This window comes from Malaclemys terrapin, chromosome 3 (genome assembly GCF_027887155.1).
Source record: "Malaclemys terrapin pileata isolate rMalTer1 chromosome 3, rMalTer1.hap1, whole genome shotgun sequence".
Taxonomy (NCBI): Eukaryota; Metazoa; Chordata; order Testudines; family Emydidae; genus Malaclemys; species Malaclemys terrapin.
The window spans coordinates 172,023,668-172,047,077 of record NC_071507.1 but is presented as its reverse complement, the minus strand read 5'-3'; the positions used below and the strand labels follow the sequence as shown (position 1 = coordinate 172,047,077).

At 40.6% G+C, this 23,410-nt stretch overlaps 1 protein-coding gene across 2 annotated transcripts in view; it reads left to right on the top strand.

Annotated features, from left to right (window-relative positions):
• Positions 1–23,410, top strand: part of PXDN (peroxidasin) — a 147,733-nt gene that overhangs the window by 73,945 nt on the left and 50,378 nt on the right. For both annotated transcript variants that reach the window (XM_054023165.1, XM_054023164.1), the window contains 7 exons: positions 2,813–2,930; positions 4,057–4,226; positions 5,968–6,240; positions 7,704–7,820; positions 9,658–9,816; positions 14,702–14,814; positions 18,066–18,222. In XM_054023165.1, coding sequence (XP_053879140.1) covers positions 2,813–2,930; positions 4,057–4,226; positions 5,968–6,240; positions 7,704–7,820; positions 9,658–9,816; positions 14,702–14,814; positions 18,066–18,222 — 1,107 coding nt within the window. The remainder of the gene's footprint in view (positions 1–2,812; positions 2,931–4,056; positions 4,227–5,967; positions 6,241–7,703; positions 7,821–9,657; positions 9,817–14,701; positions 14,815–18,065; positions 18,223–23,410) is intronic.

Sequence of the window (23,410 nt, the reverse complement as noted above, 5' to 3'; positions counted from 1 at the left end):
TTGTTTTCCAAACAACTTTCCCAGAACTGCAACTTCTTTATCATGGATTCAACTCACTCTTGCACATTGAAAACTGTTATATTGAGGCCTTGAAGAGATAAATGTAGGTCATTAATTCTTAAGAAAATATCTGCAAAATAAGCTAGGCTCTGGAGCCAGACATTATTTTCCATACAGTTGCCAAGGTGGAAAAGGTGGCTGTTGAAAAAAACTGGGATTTCCATTCTAAGCTCAACAAGTGCACAAGGATTTTGCCCCATGAGAGCCATCTAACTTCGGTATGAGTCAACAGACAATTGTGTATACTACCCATTTCTTCACAAAGTAGGTGAAATATTCTGCAATTTGTTGGCCGTGATTTTATGAAATTCACCATTTCCACTTCATTGTCCAGCACTTCCTTCAGTCCCTCAGGCATGTGTTTTGTTGTCTATGGATACTGCAATGAGTCCTAGAGACTTTTGATGCAACCTTTTTTGTTCGAGCTACAAATCCAGTATACTTCCCCGTCATTGATGTGGCCCCATCAGTGCAAATGCCTAGGCAATGAGACCAATCTATTTCCTTTTCTTGAAAATATGCAATAGTCAGATTGAAGATATCTTCTCCAGTTGTACATTCTTCCAATGGTCGGCAAAACAACAAGCCTTCTTCAACCATACCTTCATTCACATAATGTACAAACAGTAGCAAAATAGCTAGATTAGCTACATCAGTTGATTCATCCAACTGTATAGCATAATATGGACTATTTTTCACTCTATGTACAATTGCAGTCTCTACATTATTTAACATGTCATTAATTCTTCGTGACACCATATTATTGGACAAAGGTACCATGTCAATCCTTTTTGCAGCCTTTTCTCCCAGCATGCAATGAACTACATCTTTTATAAATGGACCAATGAAGCTCTCTGCAATGGTATGGGCTTCTGATGCTTTTGCAACTCAGTAGCTCATGCGGTATGACGGTTCAAGTGCACTTTCATTATCAGTACTTGCTTTGGATATAAAACTGGTAAAGTCACTTTTCCTCTCAGCTAATTTTCGCTTGAAAAAATCAACAGGCTTGTCAAGTTGTGCAGGATGCCTAGTTTCTAAATAGCACTGAAGTAGAGCAGGGTTGAGGCTGCTGTTTGCTATAACATCACCACAAATTACACACACTGGTTTCGGACGTTCTTGATCACCAATACGTGTAAAGGCATATTTTATATAATCGTCATATTTTCTTTTCTTTGTAAGTGACTTTCCAGGACCATCATGATCATTAGACTTAGATTTTCCACAATGTGGACTTGAGGAAACACTAGCTGATTCTTGCGTCTTTACATTTTCCTTTTTTAGCCATCTATACATTGAACTTGTGCACAAAAGTTCTAATAAAAATAACAAAGAGACTGCTAACAACCAACAAACTAGAAAATGAGAAGATTCACTCATGTCTCACTAAAGCAAAACAGCACCCCAGAGAGAATGACTTAGTATCGAATTACTGAGGCACCTTAACACTGCTACACTGGCTACAATGTGGTACCAGCTAGTTTGGCGTGCAAACACCTTTTCTTCCGCCACCAGGGCCGTCACTAGGGGGGTGCCCGCGAGGGACAAATTAGCCTGGACCACCCCATACATACAGCATGGTCCCTGCTCACTCTGCCCTTCATGCTGCCCAACTTCCCCTGTCTGCCAAGGACAGGGGTCTGAGCTGTCACCTGCGCACCTGGGGTCCCAGCTGCCCCCCTGCCCACCATGGGGCTCAGGCTGCTGGCCCTGTGACGAGGTCTGGGTTGCTGGCCCCAACTACCCAGCCCCACGTTCTATGGGGCTTGGGCTGCTGACCCCATGCTGACAGCTGGGGCTCTGGTTGCTGACCCCCCCGCTGATGGGGGCAGGGCTCGGGCTGCTAGCCCCAACTTCCTGGCTCCACTCTCCATGGGGCTCGGGCTGCCAGCCCGCACTGACTGCTGGGGCTCGGGCTCCCGCTGACCGGGGTTCAGCTGCGTGCTCTGCAAAGCTCGGGCTGCCAGCCCCAACTGCCGCGGGCTCTGGCTGCCAATCCCCCCATTGATGGGGGCAGCTGTGCGCTCCACAGGGCTCGTGCTGCTAGCCCCAACTGCCCGGCTCCGTTCTCCCTGGGGCTCGGGCTGCCAGCCCCAACTTCCACGGGCTCGGGTTGCCGGTGCCCCCACTGACCAGGGCTTGGCTGCCAGCTCAGCGCTGCTTGGGCTGTCTGCCCTGCAACCGGGTCCCACCTGCTGCCTCCCATGCCTGGGATCCTCTAGCCGCCATTAGGGAAATTTTTCTGGCGAATCCCCTGTAACTTTGTACGAACCCCAGTTTGGGAACCACTCATCTATACATACACTGAAGAATTTTGTTACTGAAAAGTTATTGTTACTTATGTTGCAATACTTTGCCATGCTATAGCCCAAAAATATTCCAGTAGCCAGTATAAATAGTTTTAAATGGCACTGTGCTGGCTGGAAGCTCTTTCTTGTAATGCAAATCAAATTTCTGTAAAACTAAATATATACAAATTCTTTGCTTCAGAATCTGATCTAAATTTACAAAAGCCATGTTTTAGTTTTCTAAATTAACACTAGTAAATGTTGAGACAGGTCAGAAAACCAATGATAATTTTGTGTAGAGAAAAATGTGTTTAATCTTGATTGATAAAGTATTTTTACTTGAAACATTTGTGAAAAATGTTCATCTATGTAAGTGTGGGGGAAAAATAAATATTTAATTATTTACTTTAATCGTTTTAAAACAAGCAAGTTTTCCTTGATACCTTTTATTATTGATACAGAGAGGCCAAGAATTACGTCAGAACCTCAGGATGTGGACGTTACCTCAGGGAATACAGTGTACTTCACTTGCAGAGCTGAAGGCAATCCCAAACCAGAAATTATCTGGCTTCGAAACAAGTAAGTTAAGGAAAAAAAGGAGAGAGAGAAAGAAATTGTTTGTATATGTTTGCTTTACAGTTGGTGTATGAAATTCACCATGCATGTACACAAACATGAAATACTTAAGAACATTATATTAGTATTATAAAAATTTAATATATTGGCAGTTATAATTAGATCTCATTTCTTTACAGTTCAAAGTATAACAATCATATAAAAAGAGCCTTGTATAATAAAGAACCCGATATATGATATCATGATACCATGGGCAATTTTTCAACTGCATTTGCACCCAGAAAATTTCAGAGACCTGCAAAACCCTAGATTAAGTAAAGTAATAGTCTTTTGTATATAAAGATCAGGTAATTCTATAAATGCATGTAATATGTAGTTTGCAGGTGCATGTAAAGTGGAGTTTGCAGGTGCAGCAGGTATTGGTGCATTTTGTTCAAGGGCACCCATTGTTTCATTAACTACTTTGTGATATCTGTCTGCAGACCCTATGCTGTAGCTAGAAGATCAGGTTTAATCCTGAATTAGTATCTCTTTAACAAATCAAAGAGAAAACTTGAGAGCTACTTTTAAATATGAGATGGTAAAATATTTTATAGATTTAAAAAAAAAAACACTTCACTTTAAAATCTCAACACTGAAAATATCATCTTTTTATAATCAGCAAAAGCATGTATTCAGAATCCACATATGAAAGAGTTTTAAGAAGAAATAAGAGAGATTCGGGTGTGGGTTTATTGACACTGGCTTGAGACATTTGGAGATATTTGGCAATGAGAACAATTGATACCCTGAATTAAAAAAATGGAAATGGATGTGTGTAACTCACTCTCCTTGTTTTTCCCTCCAAACTGTATAAAACATGTATACTTCTAAGATTAGTCTAGCTTTTCAGTTCCGAAGTCAGAATGTTTACATTTTTAAAAATGTCACTGTTTGGTATTCATCTCTGCTGCTTTTTTGTTAATTTAAGACTAAAAGTTCTATTATTACACTTACCTGGACCTAATACGCTAAAGATTTATTCTTGTAGTTTATGTTTGTTAATTACATTTAGACTTTTGTTCTTTGATATGTTTTTTCTGTGGTTTTGATTTAAAAGTTTTAGTTCAGCAGATTTCTGTCTTTACAGTAATGAGCTCAGTATGAAAACAGATTCCCGTCTAAACTTGCTAGATGATGGCACTCTGATGATTCAGAATACTCAAGAGACAGACCAGGGTATTTACCAGTGCATGGCGAAAAATGTGGCAGGAGAAGTGAAAACTCAAGAGGTTACTCTTAGATACTTTGGGTCACCAGGTAAATAGATTTTAGATACAGAATTGTTTGTTTTTTATTAATCAGAAGACCATTTTCACAATGAAGTACATTTGCTTTTATACATTAACTGCAGGTTTATACTTCCTGTGCATCTTTGCAACTTCATTTGCATCACCACCTAGTTATTGCAATCCTAGAAATTATCAACCCATTATAGTAGTAATTGTATTATACCATTTAATCAGAGTAATAATGTAGATTATCTTTAGTAGTATATGAGGGAAAGAAGAAGATAATTAAATGGTGCTGTTCTAGTGCACTGATCTTTAGAGACCAGAGTTCAGATGCTCAAAACAAAAATAACAATGCCACCCACCCAGTTTAATGGGTGGAAGACTTGATTGGATTTACAAGGTGCCAGACAGCTTTAGAATGAAAAGGGGAGTCTATCAGATGTGCCAAACCCGTGGAAAAAAAACACAGACAAATTGGGCTTGTTTTTGGCTTAATTGGCTTGTGAGTTGCTTGTTGGCTAGTTTTTGGCTTGTTGCTTGTTTGGCTTGTAGCTTTTGCTTCTTTTTTTTCTGATGGGCTCCTGGCAAGCAGGGGCAAGGGGGGGGAGAGAGTCAGGGTGCAGAGCGGGCCCACCACAGTCCCAGACTGCATGCCGGGAGGATCTAGTCACATAGAGTGTTGGGGTTCTTAGGGATTGGCTTGTTTTGGCCTTGTTTTGAAATGGCATTAGCTTGATTTTTGGCTTATTGTGAAAGTTGAGGTGCTTATTTTCCATGTGAAAGTTGGCAACTATGGAGTCTATGCAGGCATAGGACTCTTCTTCTCCTGGGCACTCTGCCACCTATTGTCCAGGCAGAGGGAGATGGGAGCTAATTGTCTCCTTGCTTCCCCCCAATCATTCATTTAAAACATTGCCCAGGATTTCTTAAGTCTCTTGCCCCATTTCAGCTGCCCATTTTAGGGGTGAGTATGGTCCTGAGTTATGGTAGGTGATAGGAGACCTGTAAACCCTGCACTGGACCTACTTCAATGGGTGGTACAGGGAGATCGGACACATAACACCCTTCCTCCATATTAAGTTTAATAAAGTTGTGGCCTAACATTTTAAATCCATCCCTGTGCCTGTCATTATTCACTCGCATGTCCTGCTTAATGAGCTAGTTTGTCACATTACGAAGTCAAACAGTTTCTAGTTTCTGTTCAAGAAGGGCCCAGGATGGAGAATAGCAAAAGTGGTACAGGTCAATCATGAGATGCATTGGAGATGCATTGCAGAGGACTAAACAATACTTTTGTACAACCCCTTCCAGCACTATTTCAGAGTCTTGCCTGTGTTTCATATGACCACTAACTTCACCCATAGAATTGTTTTCTGGAGATGTGTTATATATGTTTAAAGGGACACCAGCAACTTAAAAATTACATTCCTGAAAATGTTGTACCTACTTTAGTCACAAGTTACACTTATGATTGCTATAATTGAAAGAAGTTATTTAAAAAAACATATTTATCTTTTTTCTCCCATTTTGTGCATTAAACAGCACTTTGTCTAAAGTCAGTTTGTTTTCTCTGTATCAGTTTTGTTCTTGGTGAAAAGAACCTTTTAAACAGCAACTGATTATCTAAAGTGTGCTTTGTGCTCTGATATTTTTTTCATAAATTCCTTCAACACAATTTTATAAGGGTTTTTCTTCTAGCCTGTTGATGTTTATAAAGGTCTGGAAATGGATGAAAGCCACATTTAAGCACGGTTCTCTTCTGACAGCCAGGCCAAGTTTTGTGATCCACCCACAAAATACAGAAGTATTAGTTGGAGAAAGTGTTACTTTGGAATGCAGTGCAACCGGCCACCCCCAACCGCGGATCACATGGACAAAAGGCGACAGAACCCCCTTACCAAATGATCCTCGCATCACAATAACTCCTTCAGGAGGCCTTTACATACAAAATGTGAACCAGGAAGATAGTGGCGAGTATACCTGTTTTGCAACCAACAGTATAGATAATATCCATGCAACTGCTTACATCATAGTGCAAGGTAAGTAATATTAAACAAGGAAAGACATTATATTTTTCAAAACTACAAATTAATTCAAAGGAAACTTATTTCTATTTTGTTTTCTAAATAGCTGGAAATGAATTAAACCATAAGTGCATTATTTTAATTGTGTACCCTGTTCCCTCTCCTAATATAGTCAATAGGATTTTGCAATTGACTTCAGCGAGAGCAGAATCTCAGGCCCTTAATCTAAAAATAAAACTTTGGAAGAATTATACACAAATGTTTATATCCTCATTCATGTTTTGAAATGTCTGCTGTTCAAGATTTTGTCTGCTGGTCTGTTTATATAATCACATCTATACACACTGTCAGTGCCCAGTTTGTGTGGGCCCCAAATGTTTTCTGCAGCACCTGGCTTGTCTAAAGATTAAGATGTATGCATGTACTACTGGACATGGAGTTCTGAGTATGGTTCTGTGTCACCCATCTTTCCTAATCATTTTTCTTTTGACTGATTTGCTGCATGGAAGCTAGCAATCCATACAGCCCCCAGATCATTTGTACAGCTTTTCTGTGAACTGGCAATTATAGTAGTACAAATTATGTAATCAGTGTAACTTTATTTTCAGCGTAATTTGCCAGTAGCCTAGAATATAAAATATTTTCAGGAACACTATATGCATACATAGGCTTTTATACATAGGCTATTGCTCTCTAGTCTTTAAAACTGGAAGTGATACTAGCAGTTATATTTTTCCATAGGTTTCTAATATCTTTTAAAAATTTAAATTTGTTCTCTCCTCATCAGTTTTGGGATTTTCCCACTTTTTTTTTTTTTCTTTTAGATTGTAAACTCCTTAGAGCAAGAACCATGTCCACGAATACATAGTTATTTTTCAAATTATAGAAAACAAATTGCCCTTACGTGTTTAGTTCCACTTTTCCATCAGCTGACTGGTGGATGTATTTTGAGAACTGAACAAATGCCCGCTCTCATTGGTAATGCTACAATATTACTGCAGAAGCTGGCCTATACTTCGTTCATTGGTTTTCTTTTGTATAAAGGCACTGTGTGTGTGTTACAAGAAAAGAGCAGCTCAGGCTGGTTGTGATCACATTGTGTTTTCTTCATAATTTAGTTGAGGATTTTTTTAAAGAAAGAAAGAAAGCAAGATATTTTGAATCCAGAGAACATTCTCTACTTGATTATACCAGTCTTAAGGTACAACATATTTTGGATCTATTATTATGATTATTATTTATTATTTATTTGTATTATAGTAATGCCTAGAGATCCCTACTGAGATCAGGCCCCCATTGTGCTAGGCTCTGTCCATATATGTTAGAGACAATTCATGCCCCAAAGAGCTTACAATCTAAAAGAGCTAGCAGGATCCCTTTCCCCACAGAACTGTGCAAGTCACATAGAAAATAAGTAATATCAGCCAATGGAACATCTTTCAATTGTTGTTTAACGTGTTCTCTTCTCCCTCCTGTAGCTGTACCTCAGTTTACTGTCACTCCTCAAGACAGAATAGTGATTGAGGGCCACACTGTCGATTTCCCTTGTGAAGCGCAAGGCTATCCACAGCCCGTTATTGCCTGGACTAAAGGAGGTAAGAAGTTGATTAGAGGTTTTACTTTTAAACCTTGTAAATATTACATCCCTTTTAGAATCACTTATGAAATAGCAGAAAATGTGTATGTGTGTGCTATACAATTGCCTTAAAAACTTCTTTGTCTCTGATGGACGATATCAAGTTGGTCAGTTAATGTAAAACACTTAGTAGTTATAAATCTAAGTAGATTAAACATATAATGTGATCATCTTTAACTGCCATCTGTAAAATGTTTGTACAAGAAATATTCTTTCCATTCATGTGGAGTAGATGAAAGACTTCAGCGCTGATCCTGAGCTATAATCCACTAGCACTGGCACCTGTTCCACTGCATAGAGACTTAGACAAAATAAATGACCAAATGGAGGTTCAAACTGGAGGTAATATGACTTGGCCTGGGCACAGGGGTCCACTCTAGTGGACTACATTTCAGGAATGGTACTGTAAAGATGCTAGGCCAAATTCAAGGGTGATAGAAATGATAGTGTACATAAGATCAGTAAGTAGATCTACTACAGGGGTCGGCAACCTTTCAGAAGTGGTATGCCGAGTCTTCATTTATTCACTCTAATTTAAGGTTTTGCGTGCCCGTAATACATTTTAACATTTTTAGAAGGTCTCTTTCTATAAGTCTATAATATATAACTAAACTATTGTTGTATGTAAAATAAATAAGGTTTTTAAAATGTTTAAGAAGCTTCATGTAAAATTAAATTAAAATGCAGAGCCCCCGGACCAGTGGCCAGGACCTGGGCAGTGTGAGCGCCACTGAAAATCAGCTCGCTTGCCGCCTCTGGCATGCGTGCCATGGGTTGCCTACCCCTGATCTATTACATGTACCAGCATAGTGGTAGGGTGAGGCTATAGCAGGAAAAGCAACTCACAGGAGGTTGCAAGTGGTGGCAGATAAAGCAGAGTTCTAGTAAGAACTTGATCATTGAGGCACTGACAGTATCTATGGATTTTCCCTCTCCTCCACTTCTTGAGGTGGCGCCAAACAAATATTATGTACAGTGGCCGCAGATGAAGAAAAATAGAGTATGGTGGAAAGGTAACAGGGGTGGGTGGACAAGACTGGCACTCAGCCTTATTTTTGTGCATTTTGTTTAATTCCTTTTACGTTGGTATATCCGGTTCAGCAGGGCTGTACACTTTTTTCTGATAGTTAGGTGGGTGAGATGGAGAGAAGAGATGAATGGTGACTTTTCTTCCTACGTGATGACATGAAAGTAACAATGCTCTCCATTTGCATACTTCCTATAGTTATTTGTTGACTTGATGCTTCTTGGGTGTGAATATCCTGCTTTTCTCTGTTTTCTGCTGTAAAAAGTAGATGTGGAAGAGGTCAGGGACATGAGGGCTTGTCTCCACAGAAATCACTACAGTGGCATCGCTGCAGCTGTGCTGCTATAGTGCTTCAGTAAAGATGCTACCTATGCTGATGGGAGAGGTTCTCCCATCAGCTTAGGTACTCACCTCTCTGAGAGGCGGTAGTTAGGTTGATGGACGAATTCTTCAATTGATCTAGCATTTTCTATACCAGGGGTTGAGTCAACTTTACTGCATTGTTCAGGGTTGTGGATTTTTTACACCCCTGAGCGATGTAGTTATACCGACCTAATTTCCTAGTGTAGACCACAGTGTGTGTTCTGGAGAGTAGGTAGTAGTTTCAAAACATTTTTTCTAAATAATTTGTTTTGTGAAACCTCTTTTTTATTTAAAAAAATTATATAGGCTTTATCAAATACTAAATGGCTTTGGGTTGTCTCTGAAATATAGATAGTATTTTATTTTACATGGCTGTAATTAGTAAATAACAAACGCTGTGTTTCAGGGAGCCAACTCTCTGTAGATAGAAGACATCTAGTGCTATCATCTGGAACACTGAGGATTTCCAGAGTTGCTCTACATGACCAAGGCCAATATGAATGTCAAGCTGTCAACATTGTAGGATCCCAAAGAACAGCTGTACAGTTAACAGTACAACCTAGAGGTATGTTCACTATATCCATATTTGCGTCTGTTTAGAAAAAGTACATTTAGGGCCAGATTTTAACAGCTATTGAGGGAGTATCAAGGGAAGTTAGGCAATTAAGCACCTTTATAAATATGGGTCTTAGACTTATGTTAAAATACTCATTGGAATGCTTGACTTATTATTTTCTTCTTGTAAACCATGTTTGAAAGTTGGAGTTAATATTTATGAGTATCAGAGGGGTAGACATGTTAGTCTGTGTCCACAAAAACAATGAGGAGTCCGGTGGCACCTTAAAGACTAACAGATTTATTTGGGTATAAGCTTTTGTGGGTAAAAAACCCACTTCTTCAGATGCATAGAGTAAAAATTACAGATGCAAGCATAAATATACTGACACATGAAGAGACGGGAGTTATCTTACAAGTGGAGAACCAGTGTTGACAGGGCCAATTCAATCAGGGTGGATGTGGTCCACTCCCAATAATTGTCGAGGAGGTGTCCATACCAAGAGAGGGAAAATTGCTTTTGTAGTGAGCCGGCCACTCCCTGTCCCTATTCAAGGCCAAATTAATGGTGTTAAGTTTGCAAATGAATTGTAGCTCTGCAGTTTCTCTTTGAAGTCTGTTTTTGACGTTTTTTGTCAAAGGTTGGCTACTTTTAAATCTGTTCTAAAATGTCCAGGGAGATTGAAGTGTCCTCATACTGGCTTTTGTATGTTACCATTCCCAATGTCTGATTTGTATCCATTCTTTTACATAGAGACTGTTCGGTTTGGCCAATGTACACGGTTGAGGGGCATTGCTGGCACATGATGGCATATATCACATTAGTAGATGTGGAGGTGAATGAGCCCCTGGTGGTGTGACTCATGTGGTTGGGTCCTCTGATGGTGTTGCTAAAGTAGATATGGGGACAGAATAGTCAACAGGGTTTGTTACAGGGATTGGTTCCTGGGTTAGTGTTTCTGTGGTATGGTGTGTAGTTGCTAGTGAGTATTTGGTTCAGGTTTGGGGGCTGTCTGTAAGCGAGGACTAGCCTGCCTCCCGAAGTCTGTGAGAGTGAGGGATTGTTTTCCAGGATAGGTTGTAGATCTTTGATGATGTGCTGGAGAGGTTTTAGCTGAGGACTGTATGTGATGGCCAGTGGTTTTCTGTTGTTTTTCTTGTTGGGCCTGTCCTGTAGGACAGCAGTCTGGGTGACTTTTAGGTACTCGTATCGCTCTGTCAATCTGTTTCCTCACGTCCTCAGGTGGGTGTCATGGAGTTTGGGGGAGACAAGGCCCTGCACCCCCGGCTTCCTGCAATTCACCATGACTTTCAGCCAGCCAGTAAAACAGAAGGTTTATTTAGACCACAGGAACACAGTCCAAGACAGGTCTTGCAGGTACAGACAACAGGACCCCCTCAGTCAGGTCCATCTTGGGGGGGGGGGGGCCCAGGGAGGCCAGAGCCCCATCTGGGCTCCCCTCCATTTTCCCAGCCATCTCCAAACTGAAACTCCCTCCAGCTGTCTCACCCAGCCTCCCCCCGGCTCCTCCCCCAGCCTTTGTCCAGTTTCCCAGGCAAAGGTGTCACCTGGCTCCAATGTTACATGCTCAGGTATCTGGCCTCAAGGAAAGTCTCCCATCTCCTATGCAGACAGTCCCAGCAAAACTCCCCTGCAACCTTCCCAGGTCAATACTCCCCTCTCCCCGCTGCGTCACAGGCACCCACACAGTATACAGAGAAAACATTAAGAACAGTCCCATTTCATCACAGTGGGTATTGTAGTTTTAAGAATGCTTGCTAAAGATGGTTTAGGTGTTATTCTCTGTCTGAGGGATTGGAGAAATTAGGTTGTATTTTAGGGCTTGGCTGTAGACAGTGGATTGTGTGATGTGTCCTGGATGGAAGTTGGAGGTATGTAGGTAAGTAAAACGGTCAGTAGGTTTCCTCTATAGGGTGGTTTTTATGTAACCATCACTTATTTACACTGTAGTGTCCAGGAAGTGGATCTCTTGTGTGGACTGGTACAAGCTGAGGTTGATGGTGGAGTGGAAATTGTTGAAATCCAGGTGGAATTCTTCAAGAGCCTTCTTCCCATAAGTTCATATGATGAAGATGTCATCAATGTAACCCAGGTAGAGGAAGGGCGCTAGGGGAGAGAGCTGAGGAAGCATTGTTCTAAATCAGCCATAAAAATGTTGGCATACTGTGGGGCCTTGTCAACACTGGTTCTCCACTGGTAAAGTAACTCCCTTCTCTTCATTTCTCAGTATATTTATGCCTGCATCTGTAATTTTCACTCCATGCACCTGAAGAAGTGGGTTTTTTACCCACGAAAGCTTATGCCCAAGTAGATCTGTTAGTTTTTAAGGTGCCACCGGACTCCTCATTGTTTTAGCTTAGAACCTAGTCCAGCAAATCCCTTACATACATGCTTAACTATGGACATGTGAGTAGTCCCATCATTCAATGGGTAGCAAAGATAAGGAACTTGGTTGTCTCTGTTTGTTCAACATCTAGCTCAATAGGACTGTGATCTTGACTGAAGTCAACAGGAAAGCTCATATGCTTATAGTTATGCATGTGTATATGTGCTTTGTTGGCTCAGAGCCTAACAGAATAGGATTTTTTTTTTTTTCAGTTGGAAACTTTGCTGTTCATTCTCTTAAATTCTGACGACGTGTATTTTTAGCTTCCGGTTTTCCTTACTGTTTGCTTAATAAATGAAAATAGCTGACCACTATTTATGTCAGAATACTTTTGTTTGAAGAAAATGCTCTCTTTAAGACATTTTTCTGATTTATTTTTTTGTGGAGGGAGGTGTACTCTTTGGATGACTGTTTTCTCAGATTTTGGGGGGTATTTTTGTGTTGTGAAAATTTTGCCTGTCTTCTGCGTGTGTTTCCCATAAGACTGCTGTACATGTGTAACTAATTAGGCTATGGTTTTTTTCATGATCTGTTGGTGGCCAGAACCCCAAAATTTTCTGTTCCCAGAGCAAGGGAAAGATGGCCTTCCCATAGTATTCAGTGTCTTTCCGAAACAGAAAATCAAACAACATGAAAAATGTTGTCCATTTCCCATTTTTTTTTCTTTTTTCATAATCTGCCTCTAAGGATTAAGTGGGAACATTTTAGTTTGTGTTTTGTACTTGATCCTCTTTGTTGACATATCAGTGTTTCAAGTAATATTACTAACTGAAAATGCTTTTGAATTACATGTTTAATCTCATTGAGTTCAGTCGTTGCTCAGGGAAAATACCCATTGACTTCAGCTAAAAAAAACCAGTACTGATATCAGTGAGGAATCTAGAGTGGACAAGGACAGAATCTGCAGGGCTAAAAAATTATGTTCACTGACTAAACTCATTAATTAAAGTTAAATCTAAATGTTGCTGAATTTATACAAAATATTACATTCAAGAAACTATGTTAAAAGAATATTATTTAGGTTGCAAAGTCAATCACACAGAAGTTATAAAGTGCCACCAAAAAGTTGCTTATACAACAGAATAGACCGGGGAGAGGGATAGTTCAGTGGTTTGAGTATTGGCCTGCTAAACCCAGGGTTGTGAGTTCAATCCTTGAGGGGGCCACTTAGGGATCTGGGGCAAAAATCAGTACTTGGTCCTGCTAGTCCTTTCAAGTTCCCTTCCAGTTCTAAGAGATAGGATATCTTTATTTATAATTTATGGTGCTCACTTAATGAGAAGTTACTCAAAATTTTGTTTTCGCCTCATTGTTCAATATGTTGCTCCATGCCTTAATTGTCTGCAGACAGGATTATTCCTTTTTTACCTGAGCTGTTCTGTGGTGCTCATCACTATAGTATCTGAGAGCTTCACAAATATTAATGAATTTATTTTCGCAACATCTCTGTGAGATGAGGGAATACTATTATCCCCATTTTGCACCTGGGGAACAGGGAGACACAGAGATGTAGGTCAAAAGTATCCATTAGTTTTGGGTGCCAGTTTGAGACACCTGGTACCTGATTTTTTTTACTTAGCATTACATACCACTTTATATGTCAAAAGCACAGCACCCATTGTCTCCAGTTCTCAGCACTTTTGACATTTCAGTGTCTGGATGGGAGGGCACAGACTCCTCTGCCCATTTCCCCCAACCATGACCCTTTGTGCCCTGTCCCCTCCAACCTGTCCCAATTCTGTCTTTCTCCTGATTTCTCATCTCAGTCCCATTCTCCAGACTTAGCCAGTCCCAGTCTCCACTCTTCAGGCTTCTCATCCCAGGCCCAGTCTTATAGCCCTGCAAGTCCTAGTCTTAACAGAGCATTTATGAACTGCACATTTTTTTAATAAGTCTTCCAACTTTAAAAAATTTGGTCAGATTGGCCAGGAAAAGCACATCCCTCACAAAAAGGCCATACATACCTCTGTCAGATTTCAAGTGCCTGCTCCAAAGCATGGCACTAGAACTATTCAAAAAAGATCTCCAGGGACAATAAGCATTTTAACATAGGCGAAACAACATATTTTTACATAGCTTCATGCTTGGAAGTGGCTGCACTATTCTGCCTAAAATTTTCTAAAAAAAAATTCAGCCTGAGGAAAATGGAAAATTTCAGCCCAGTGGTTAAAGTTTGGCAAAGTAACAAGCAACTGAAAAGAGGTTCTTATAATGGGAAGTGTTGGGGGAATAGATGGTGGTATGAGCCCCACCTATAATCCTTATTTTGAGCTTTTTGTGTACAAATAATAGGATGAGTAGTTTACTTGAAAAAGTTTTCCTGTTTTTAGTGCCATAATAAAGACTCAACTGTTGTATGTGCATCTCTTACTGCATTCGTTCATCTAAGTTGTTGTATGTGATTTTGAGCTATGCCTTTGTAATTTTCTTTATTGTATAAACTTAAAATACTTTCATATTTTTTGTGTCCATGTAACATCGTTTTAGTTACCCCTGTGTTTGCTAACGTTCCGAGTGATATGACAGTAGAAGTTGGCACAAACGTTCAGATTCCATGCAGTTCTCAAGGAGAGCCTGAGCCAGTAATAACATGGAATAAGGTACTAAATCTTTGTTAGATTGCTTTAGAATGCAGTGACTTTTTCAGATTTCACCACAGTTAAATCAGGCTTTATTAGGTGTGCTGTGGCTGATTGTTGCTTATTTTGTGTCTAACCTCAAATGACATCAGCAGCTCAGGCATCTGTGCTGCCAAGGGTGTTCAGAGTGTAGGTACTTAACCTGAGAATTTGTCTACGTTACAGTGGCACAGCTATTGCACAGTGGCTGTTCCACTGAAGTACTGTAGTGTAGATGCTTCTTACAATGACAGAAGGGTTTTTCCATTTCTGTAGGTAATCAGTCTCTCCAAGAGGCGATAGCTAGGTTGATGGAAGAATTCCATCAATGTAGCTGCATCTACAATGGTGGGTAGGGTCACCTAAGTACATTGCACAGGGTGTGAAATTTTTCACATCCCTGAGCGATATACCTAGGTTGATCTAAGTTTTAGGAATAGATGAGGCCTGTGGAGCACCTCTAATACAGGAATTGTGCCTAAAATTCACATTCCAGATTTGAAAAAGGATGTTCAAAGGTATTGCAAAGGCTTTTCTATTTCAGTTTTGTGTAGCTCTGGAAATTACAAGTCTATATCAAGGATAGGATAAGGACTGCTTGCAGATGTTTTGCTGGCATTGTGGAGGCCCTAGATAGTACTGTAACTTCAACCAGGAGAGTGGTTGGTGGCTCATGGTGAAGTTGTTGAATTGTACCTTTCTATTTGTGCTTCTTTGACAAAGATCTTGAAAAATATTTTCTGTAAATGAGAGTATCGTAATGAAAAAATCTCACACAGAGATGATATTAACCTAAACAAATGAAAACTAAAGCAAGAAAAGTCAGGCAGGCCTCCCACTCAGTCTTCGATTTCCACTGTAGTCTTAACCATTGTAAGAATCTGACAACAGTGGGTGATCATGTATAGCATGCTACACTGTACTAGTGTCCAATTACATGAGTTAAGAATAAAGTGCCAATATGAATCTTGAATTTCCTTGATTCTCATACCACTATAATACTGCTTTAATTATTGCATAACAAGTCTCCCCATATGCCCCAACTTTCAAAAGCATGGTTTTTGTAAATGACTGCAGATACATAACATGTGGATTAGATGAATATCACTTTCAGTTACTGCACTTTGATGGCCTTATTCTCGACAGTTCTTTGGCATCCTTCCTTTCTTGGGTTTGTGTGGTTCTGGTTTTTGTTTTTTAATTGCATCTGCTAACCTTGTTTTATTCCCATTCTTTCTATCCGTGATTAATTGATTTCTTTTGGTAGTTGACTTTCTTGATGGTTAATGGGTTTGCCTTTTGCCACCTATGTTTCATATGATGATTATGTATCTGGGTTGGTTGGCTTCTAATTTTTTAATTATTTTGTTTTGTATTTTTTTTCTTGCTCTCTTGCAATAAGCACTTCCATACATTTATAAATAAAAATAAATTATTCAAAATTTGATTGACTATTTTAGCTTAATGTTCATTGTATGTCCTGCAGGGAACAGTATCTGCTCTCCCATCTCATTTTGGCAAGAGCCAGGGAGTCCTCATCACGACTATGCCTTGCTCCCTACCCCTTTCTGGTGGTTGAGAAGCCCAGTAGCCTTTACTTTATTAAAAAAATAAAACCTCTACTGAATCCTGCCACTGTTGCTGTATTCACGCTCAACTGCAATCTGAGTCTTCCATGATTTTTAAGTTCCGGAGTATGCTGGATTGCACATCTGAAAACCCTGGAGCTAGTCTACAATGACCACTGAGATTTCTGAAATTTAGTGCCTACAATAAAGTACACAGTATACTCCTGGGGGGATTCTGCGGGACTGCACACCCACAGAAAATGGCACGCACTTCCTCTCCTTCCTCTCCCCCCGCAGATTTCCTGTGTTTCCCTGCAGAAAATGGCAGGGAAGCAAAGGAAGCCACACTGGGAGGGGTTATTGGGGGCGACCGTGGGTGCATTTGGAGGGGGGGAGGAGGATTTCTCCCCTCCAAACAGAGGTGAAGCATGGGGGGGGGGGCACATTTGGTTACGTGCCACTGCCCCCACTCATTCTGCAAGCGCAGAGCTGCCCAGGAGAGGAGGCTGTGTCTCTGCTCCACTGACTCTGCAGCAGATAGTCCCTTGGCTTTTGGGATGGGCAACCTTGTGGGACAGAGATGAAGGCAGCTGTTCCTGGTGACTATTCAGCATGACTAAGCTGGAGTTTCAAATATGTGGTAGGCATCTCTGGAGTCTGTTTTGGTTGGAAAAATAACAGAACTCGCCTACACAGTGCAGATGAGAACAGTACATAGTGGAAATAAACAAATGATAGTGCACTTGACATCAGTTTCTCTCCAATAATGGAAACTGACCTGCAGCAAGGCCCTAAGGTCACCCACTGCTTAGCTGAGAGGCAACAATAACGTACTGAGAAGGCACAGAACACAGGGAAATGTGTTCAGAGCTACGGCTCATGGCCCTGTGGAGAGGGTACTGAACTCCACCTTCCTGCTGAATTATTGGCAATATTCCTCTCCTTCCCCGTGGAATGGGTGGGGTACTGAGATCAGGCTGCAGGGCTGAGTGCCAGCAGAGGGGCTACTGGGTACCTCTGCCACGAGTGGGGACTAGGATTTCCTCTTTTCCCAGTATTAGAGGTGGGAAAGAAGTCTGAATGGCAGTGTTTCCGTTCTCCCTCCTCTGAGGATAATTAGCATTTTGCCAAAGCATTCAGTTACAGGAGGTTGTATTCAAGTGAATATGAATGAGAATTTGTATTCAAGTGAATTAAATCCATTCCCTACAGTATATGGCCCCACAGGGTGTTGTTTTAGTATTTGTTGGGCCTGCATTTTATATGGAAAGGGCACACAACTATGAGGATATTTTGTATTGCTTTTTTAAGTTCATAGACCTAATAAATACATTCTGTATACTGTTCTGCATGCAAACCATCCTGTCTCAGTAGAATGGTGCAGTACTGTGAGTTATGCTGCTTTTTCTTGGTAAATTTTGTTATCTAAACTATAAAAAAAAGTTTCTCTCTGAGATTTATTAATGGATTTCGGTTGGGTTAATTTAAATGATTGACTTGGCATATAAAATTGGTATGAAATAAAGATAATCTATTACTGTTCTGAGAACAAGTTCACACTGCTAGAAGAAAAAAAATATTCAAAATCTAAAAACAATTTAAAATGCTAATAAAATTGCCAGAGATGATACATTCAGAATAACTGAGCATTGTGCTTTGCTGCAGGATGGAGTTCAGGTAACAGAAAGCGGAAAGTTTCATGTTAGTCCGGAGGGATTTCTTACCATTCGTGATGTTGGAACAGCTGATGAAGGTCGATATGAATGTGTTGCCCGGAATACTATAGGATACTCCTCAGTTAGCATGGTACTAAGTGTTAATGGTAAGGTTTATAAATTATAATGGGTAGCAAGATATGAGTTAGGTCATACAATTTGTACTGTTTAACCTTAAAGGCATAAAAATGCAGTTTCAACACCAAAGGCCAGCTTGTGAACTCCTTCCTCACCTAAGTGATTGTATTGATTTCAGTGAGACTACTCAGGTGAATAATAGCTCACCAATGTGAGTAACAGATTCAAAATCTGGCCCTTGGGGAATAAGTCAGCCAAAATCTCTAATATTCAAGCATCTATGTGACTTCATAGCCTAGCATACTTGGAGCATATTCATGACTGAAGTCTGAAAGAATGCTTTGGGCCGCAGAATGACTTGACAATAAATCCACTGGCATTTTTAAAGGTAAAAAGGTTGCAGATCAGTTTTTAAATTAAGAGATGGGGGGATGGGATAGCTCAGTGGTTTGAGCATTGGCCTGCTAAACCCACGGTTGTGAGTTCAGTCCTTGAGGGGGGCCACTTAGGGATCTGGGGCAAAATCAGTATTTCTTCCTGCTAGTTAAGGCAGGGGGCTGGACTCGATGACCTTTCAAGGTCCCTTCCAGTTCTAAGGAGATAGGAAAGCCGATAGCTGCAGAGGAACAAATGGATTGGACAGAGACTTCTCTTAGAGGACAGTTATTGATAGAGATTCTCTAGGTTTTAGTCAGGAGGAGAGGATGGAAGAGGATAAAGTATGGGCCAGATCAGACAAGAAACATTCACATAAAAAAGAATCTGGCACATCAGAAAAGGGCAGATAAATAAACAGTGACAAGTTTTTAAAGAGCTTGTAAAGAAATGCTAGACGTCTAAATAATAAGATGGGTGAACTAGAGTGCCTCGTGTTAAAGGAGGATATTGATATAATAGGCATCACAAAAACCTGGTGGAGTGAGGACAATCAATGGGACACAATCATTCCGGGTACAAAATATATCAGAAGGACAGAACAGGTCATGCTGGGGGCTGGGGAGTGGCACTATATGTGAAAGAAAATGTAGAATCAAATGAAGTAATAATCTTAAATGAATCCACATGTTCCATAGAATCTCTATGGATAGTAATTCCATGCTCTAATAAGAATATAACAGTAGGTATCTATTATCGACCACCTGACCAGGACAGTGATAGTGACGATGAAATGCTAAGGAGATTAGAGAGGCTATCAAAATAGAGAACTCACTAATAGTGGGGGATTTCAGTTATCCCCATATTGACTGGTACATGTCACCTCAGGACGAAATGCAGAGACAAAATTTCTCGATACTTTAAATGACTGCTTCTTGGAGCAGCTGGTACAGGAACCCACAAGGGGAGAGGCAATTCTCGATTTAGTTCTGAGTGGAGCGCAGGATCTGGTCCAAGAGGTAACTGTAACAGGACCACTTGGAAATAGTGACCATGATATAATACCATTTAACATTCCTGTGGTGGGAAGAACACCTCAGCAGCCCAACACTGTTGCATTTAATTTCAGAAAGGGGAACTATGCAAAAATGAGGAGGTTGTTAAACAGAAATTAAAAGGTACAGTGATTAGAGTGAAATCCCTGCAAGTTGCATGGACACTTTTCAAAGCTAGGGTACAGATGTGGGGACCCGCATGAAAGACCCCCCTAAGCTTATTTCTACCAGCTTAGGTTAAAAACTCCCCAAGGCACAAATTCTCCCTTGTACCTTGGATTAGGTAACGCTGCTACCACCAAGTGATTAGACAAAACTCAGGGAAAGGACCACTTGGACTTCCTACTTTCCCCTAATATTCCCCCAAGCCCTACACCCCCTTTCCTGGGGAGGCTTGAAAATAAACAAGATGAGCACAAACCAATCTTGGGTATATTTAGACCACTAAAAAAAACCCAATCAGATTAAAAAAAACCCAGAACTTTATTAGAAAGAAAAATGTTAAAAGAAGCACCTCCGTAAAATTAGAATGGAAGATAATCTCACAGGGCAATCAGATTCAAAACACAGAGGATTTCCCTCTGGGCAAAACTTTAAAGTTACAAAAAGAAAACCAGGAATACACTTCCCTCTCATCAGAGAAAATAACAAGCCAAAATAAAAGTAAGCTAACGCATTCCCTTGCTAGTACTTACTAATCCTAATGGAGTTGGATTGCTTGTTTTCTTGATCTGTCTCCGGCAAGCACACAGAACAGACAGACAAAGAACAGACAAAACAAAACCCTCTCCCCTCCCCAGATTTGAAAGTATCTTGTGCCTTTATTGGTCCTTTTGGTCAGGTGCCAGCTAGGTTACCTGAGCTTCTTAACCCTTTACAGGTGAAAGGATTTTGTGCCGCTGTCCAGGAGGGATTTTATAATACTGTATACAGGAAGGTTGTTACCCTTCCCTCTATATTTATGACAACACCATAATAGAGGCCCAACTTAAATGTATACCCCAAATTTAAAAAATACAGTAAAAGAACTAAAAAAGAGTCACCATGGCTTAACCATGTAAAAGAAGCAGTGAGAGATGAAAAGGCGTCTTTTAAAATGTGGAAGTCAAATCCTAGTGAGGTAAATAGAAAGGAGCATAAACACTGCCAAATTAAGTGTAAAAATGTAATAAGAAAAGCCAAAAAGGAGTTTGAAGAACAGCTACCCAAAAGCTCAAAAGATAATAACAAAACATCTTTTAAGTACATCAGAAGCAGGAAGTCTGCTAAATAAACAACCAGTGGGGCCCCTGGACAATCCAGATAAAAAAGGAGCACTTAAAGACAATAAAGTCATTGCGGAGAAACTAAATGAATTTGGATGCTAATGTGATGGGTACATTAGAAAAGCCTAAGAAAGACAGGTCCACGCCTCTGAATATTTCTGAGGAACTGAGCTCAGGTTTTGTCAACTATCCTTAGCTATGTGCAAATTCTATTTTTATATAAAAAAAGACAGGGCTCAAGTTTATTGATATTTCTGGAGGAGGCTATCATCTGGGGGATCTTTCTCCATTGTGTCCTACCCCAGATTGCAACTTTCTAAACTCTCTGGATTAAATTTAAGGTGGGATACAATGGGGATAGAGTTTATTAATTTAAAAAACGATATTTGAAAAATTTGAACCTCTTTTTTTAAAGATTAAAACAAAAAAAACCCACCTAGTTGCTTGAGCTCCTTTTGTAGGACCCTCATAAGTCTTTCCCCCCTCTCCCTTTTGAAAACATTGAGACTCTCGGTCTTTGAATTGTAAACTTGCCTACCATATCAGTCTAAAAAGTGAATGATTGGTAGCGAATACTTAAAACAAAAATAAAGTAATGCAAAAATGTGTTTAGCATCCGATCATTGCTTCCATTGTTTAGATCCTGTCACGGGTTGCTCTACTCACCGCTGGATGGTGCCGCTTCCTGGCGGTTCTAGGAATTAGCTTGGTCAGGCTGACGCCCCTTCCAGCAGTTACACCCCATCAGTTTCTCCTTTGCAGCTGTTCTCACGTTCTAGGAACCACAACCTTCTCTTTGAGAGTCAGCCCTCCAGCCTTCTGGGGGATGTGGGAGAGAGACTAGATGTGTATCAAAGTTCCTGCTCTCCAGTAATCTCAGGCAGTCTTTCACTTCACTGCCTCACAGTGCCTTTCCCACTGTGGCTGGCAGGGGAACCCGGACACACCCACTACTCTGGGTTCCAGCGCAGGGACCTTCTACACAGGGGCCAAGGTCCATTCCCTGCACGTTACTGTCTTTCCATGAGCCACTTCCATACCTCCTGGCCCTCCCCACTTCTCTGGATTTGACAGTCTCTTCACTCCCTAGCTTCTGTTTGCCAGAAGCTGGGAATGGGTGACGGGGGATGGATCACTTGATGATTACCTGTTCTCTTCATTCCCTCTGGGGCACCTGGCATTGGCCACTGTCGGAAGACTGGATACTGGGCTAGATGAACCTTCGGTTTGACCCAGTATGGCTGTTCTTATGTTATGTTCTCCCTCTCCCCATGGAGTAACTTTAGGCAACTTGTCTCTGCAGCATCTCAAACACATCTTTCTCCCAGGGAGTAACTGCAACCTTCTCCCTGCCACCCTTTCCGCTTCCAATTTCCTGTCTTTTGTAGAAACCCCACCTGTTCCTCGCAAGTGAAATTCTCTCTAATTAGCTGCCTTCAGATTAAAGCTCCACTGTTTGCAGCCTAATTAGCTGATTGGGCCCACCTGGTCTAATTCAGCTCTGGCAGGACTGGTGTGGGGAGCTGCACACCCCATAACAGATCCCCAAAATTATTTTTCCAAGCATGTTTATCACTACTCAGAAAGACTACTCTACTAGAGCTGTAATAGAGTCAGACGCTGAGCTTCCAGTTATGGAAAAGTAGTGAAACCTTGCTCTGAAGAGTGTGCTGGGTGTTCTAAAAAGCACATTGGACAAAAATATTACAGTAAAGTAAAACTTTCATGTCAAACTAAGAAGAGCAAAGCAGAGTTAAAGCTGGTTTTGTATATTCACCCATCCCATTCTGGCCTATTGGCTGTGGTCTCACATTAAAAGTTACAGTGCTGTGACATTATTAATAAAATACTTTTCACTTGTATAGCATCTTCATTTGAAGATCTCAAAAATCTTTACAAAAATTAAGCCTCATAACAACCGTGTGAGGTAGGTAATGATCAAAGAGATCAGGTACCCACTGAAAACCTGCCTCTTTTCCCCCCTCTTCTCTCAGTGTCACTTTACCAACCTTTCTGGGGAATCTTTCGATATTGCCACTGGATCTGGTGATCCCCGACACAGGGTAGGAGAGAGGCACTAAGGGGTAGATTGTATGAACCCAGCTGCGCTTCAACAGCAGCAGTTGCTGATCAAACATTTCATAAAAAGGCAGTCTCATGGATGCGTGAGATCTTGCATTGTTAGCATTATGAAGATTTATATGTGGTCTTTGAGCTTGTGATCTTGGCCTACTTTTCTGAGGCTAGATAATGCTGAAAAGAAAACAAAGATTTAAAGCCCCCCAAAAGTGGTCTCTCTTGCTTTCTAGAGAGATCCCAAGATGATAACCATGAATGATTCCCCATGGCTACTTGGGAATCTCTAACAGCTTTTTAGGAAAAGCCTCCAAACTTATGTAATACAGCAATACGTGTTCTAAAATTAAAAATGAAGCCTAAAAATATGTGGGTTTTGACTGTAGTGTTTCATGTTAACCACTTAAACTCATATGCTTGGGGCCCAATCCAATATCCATTGAAAT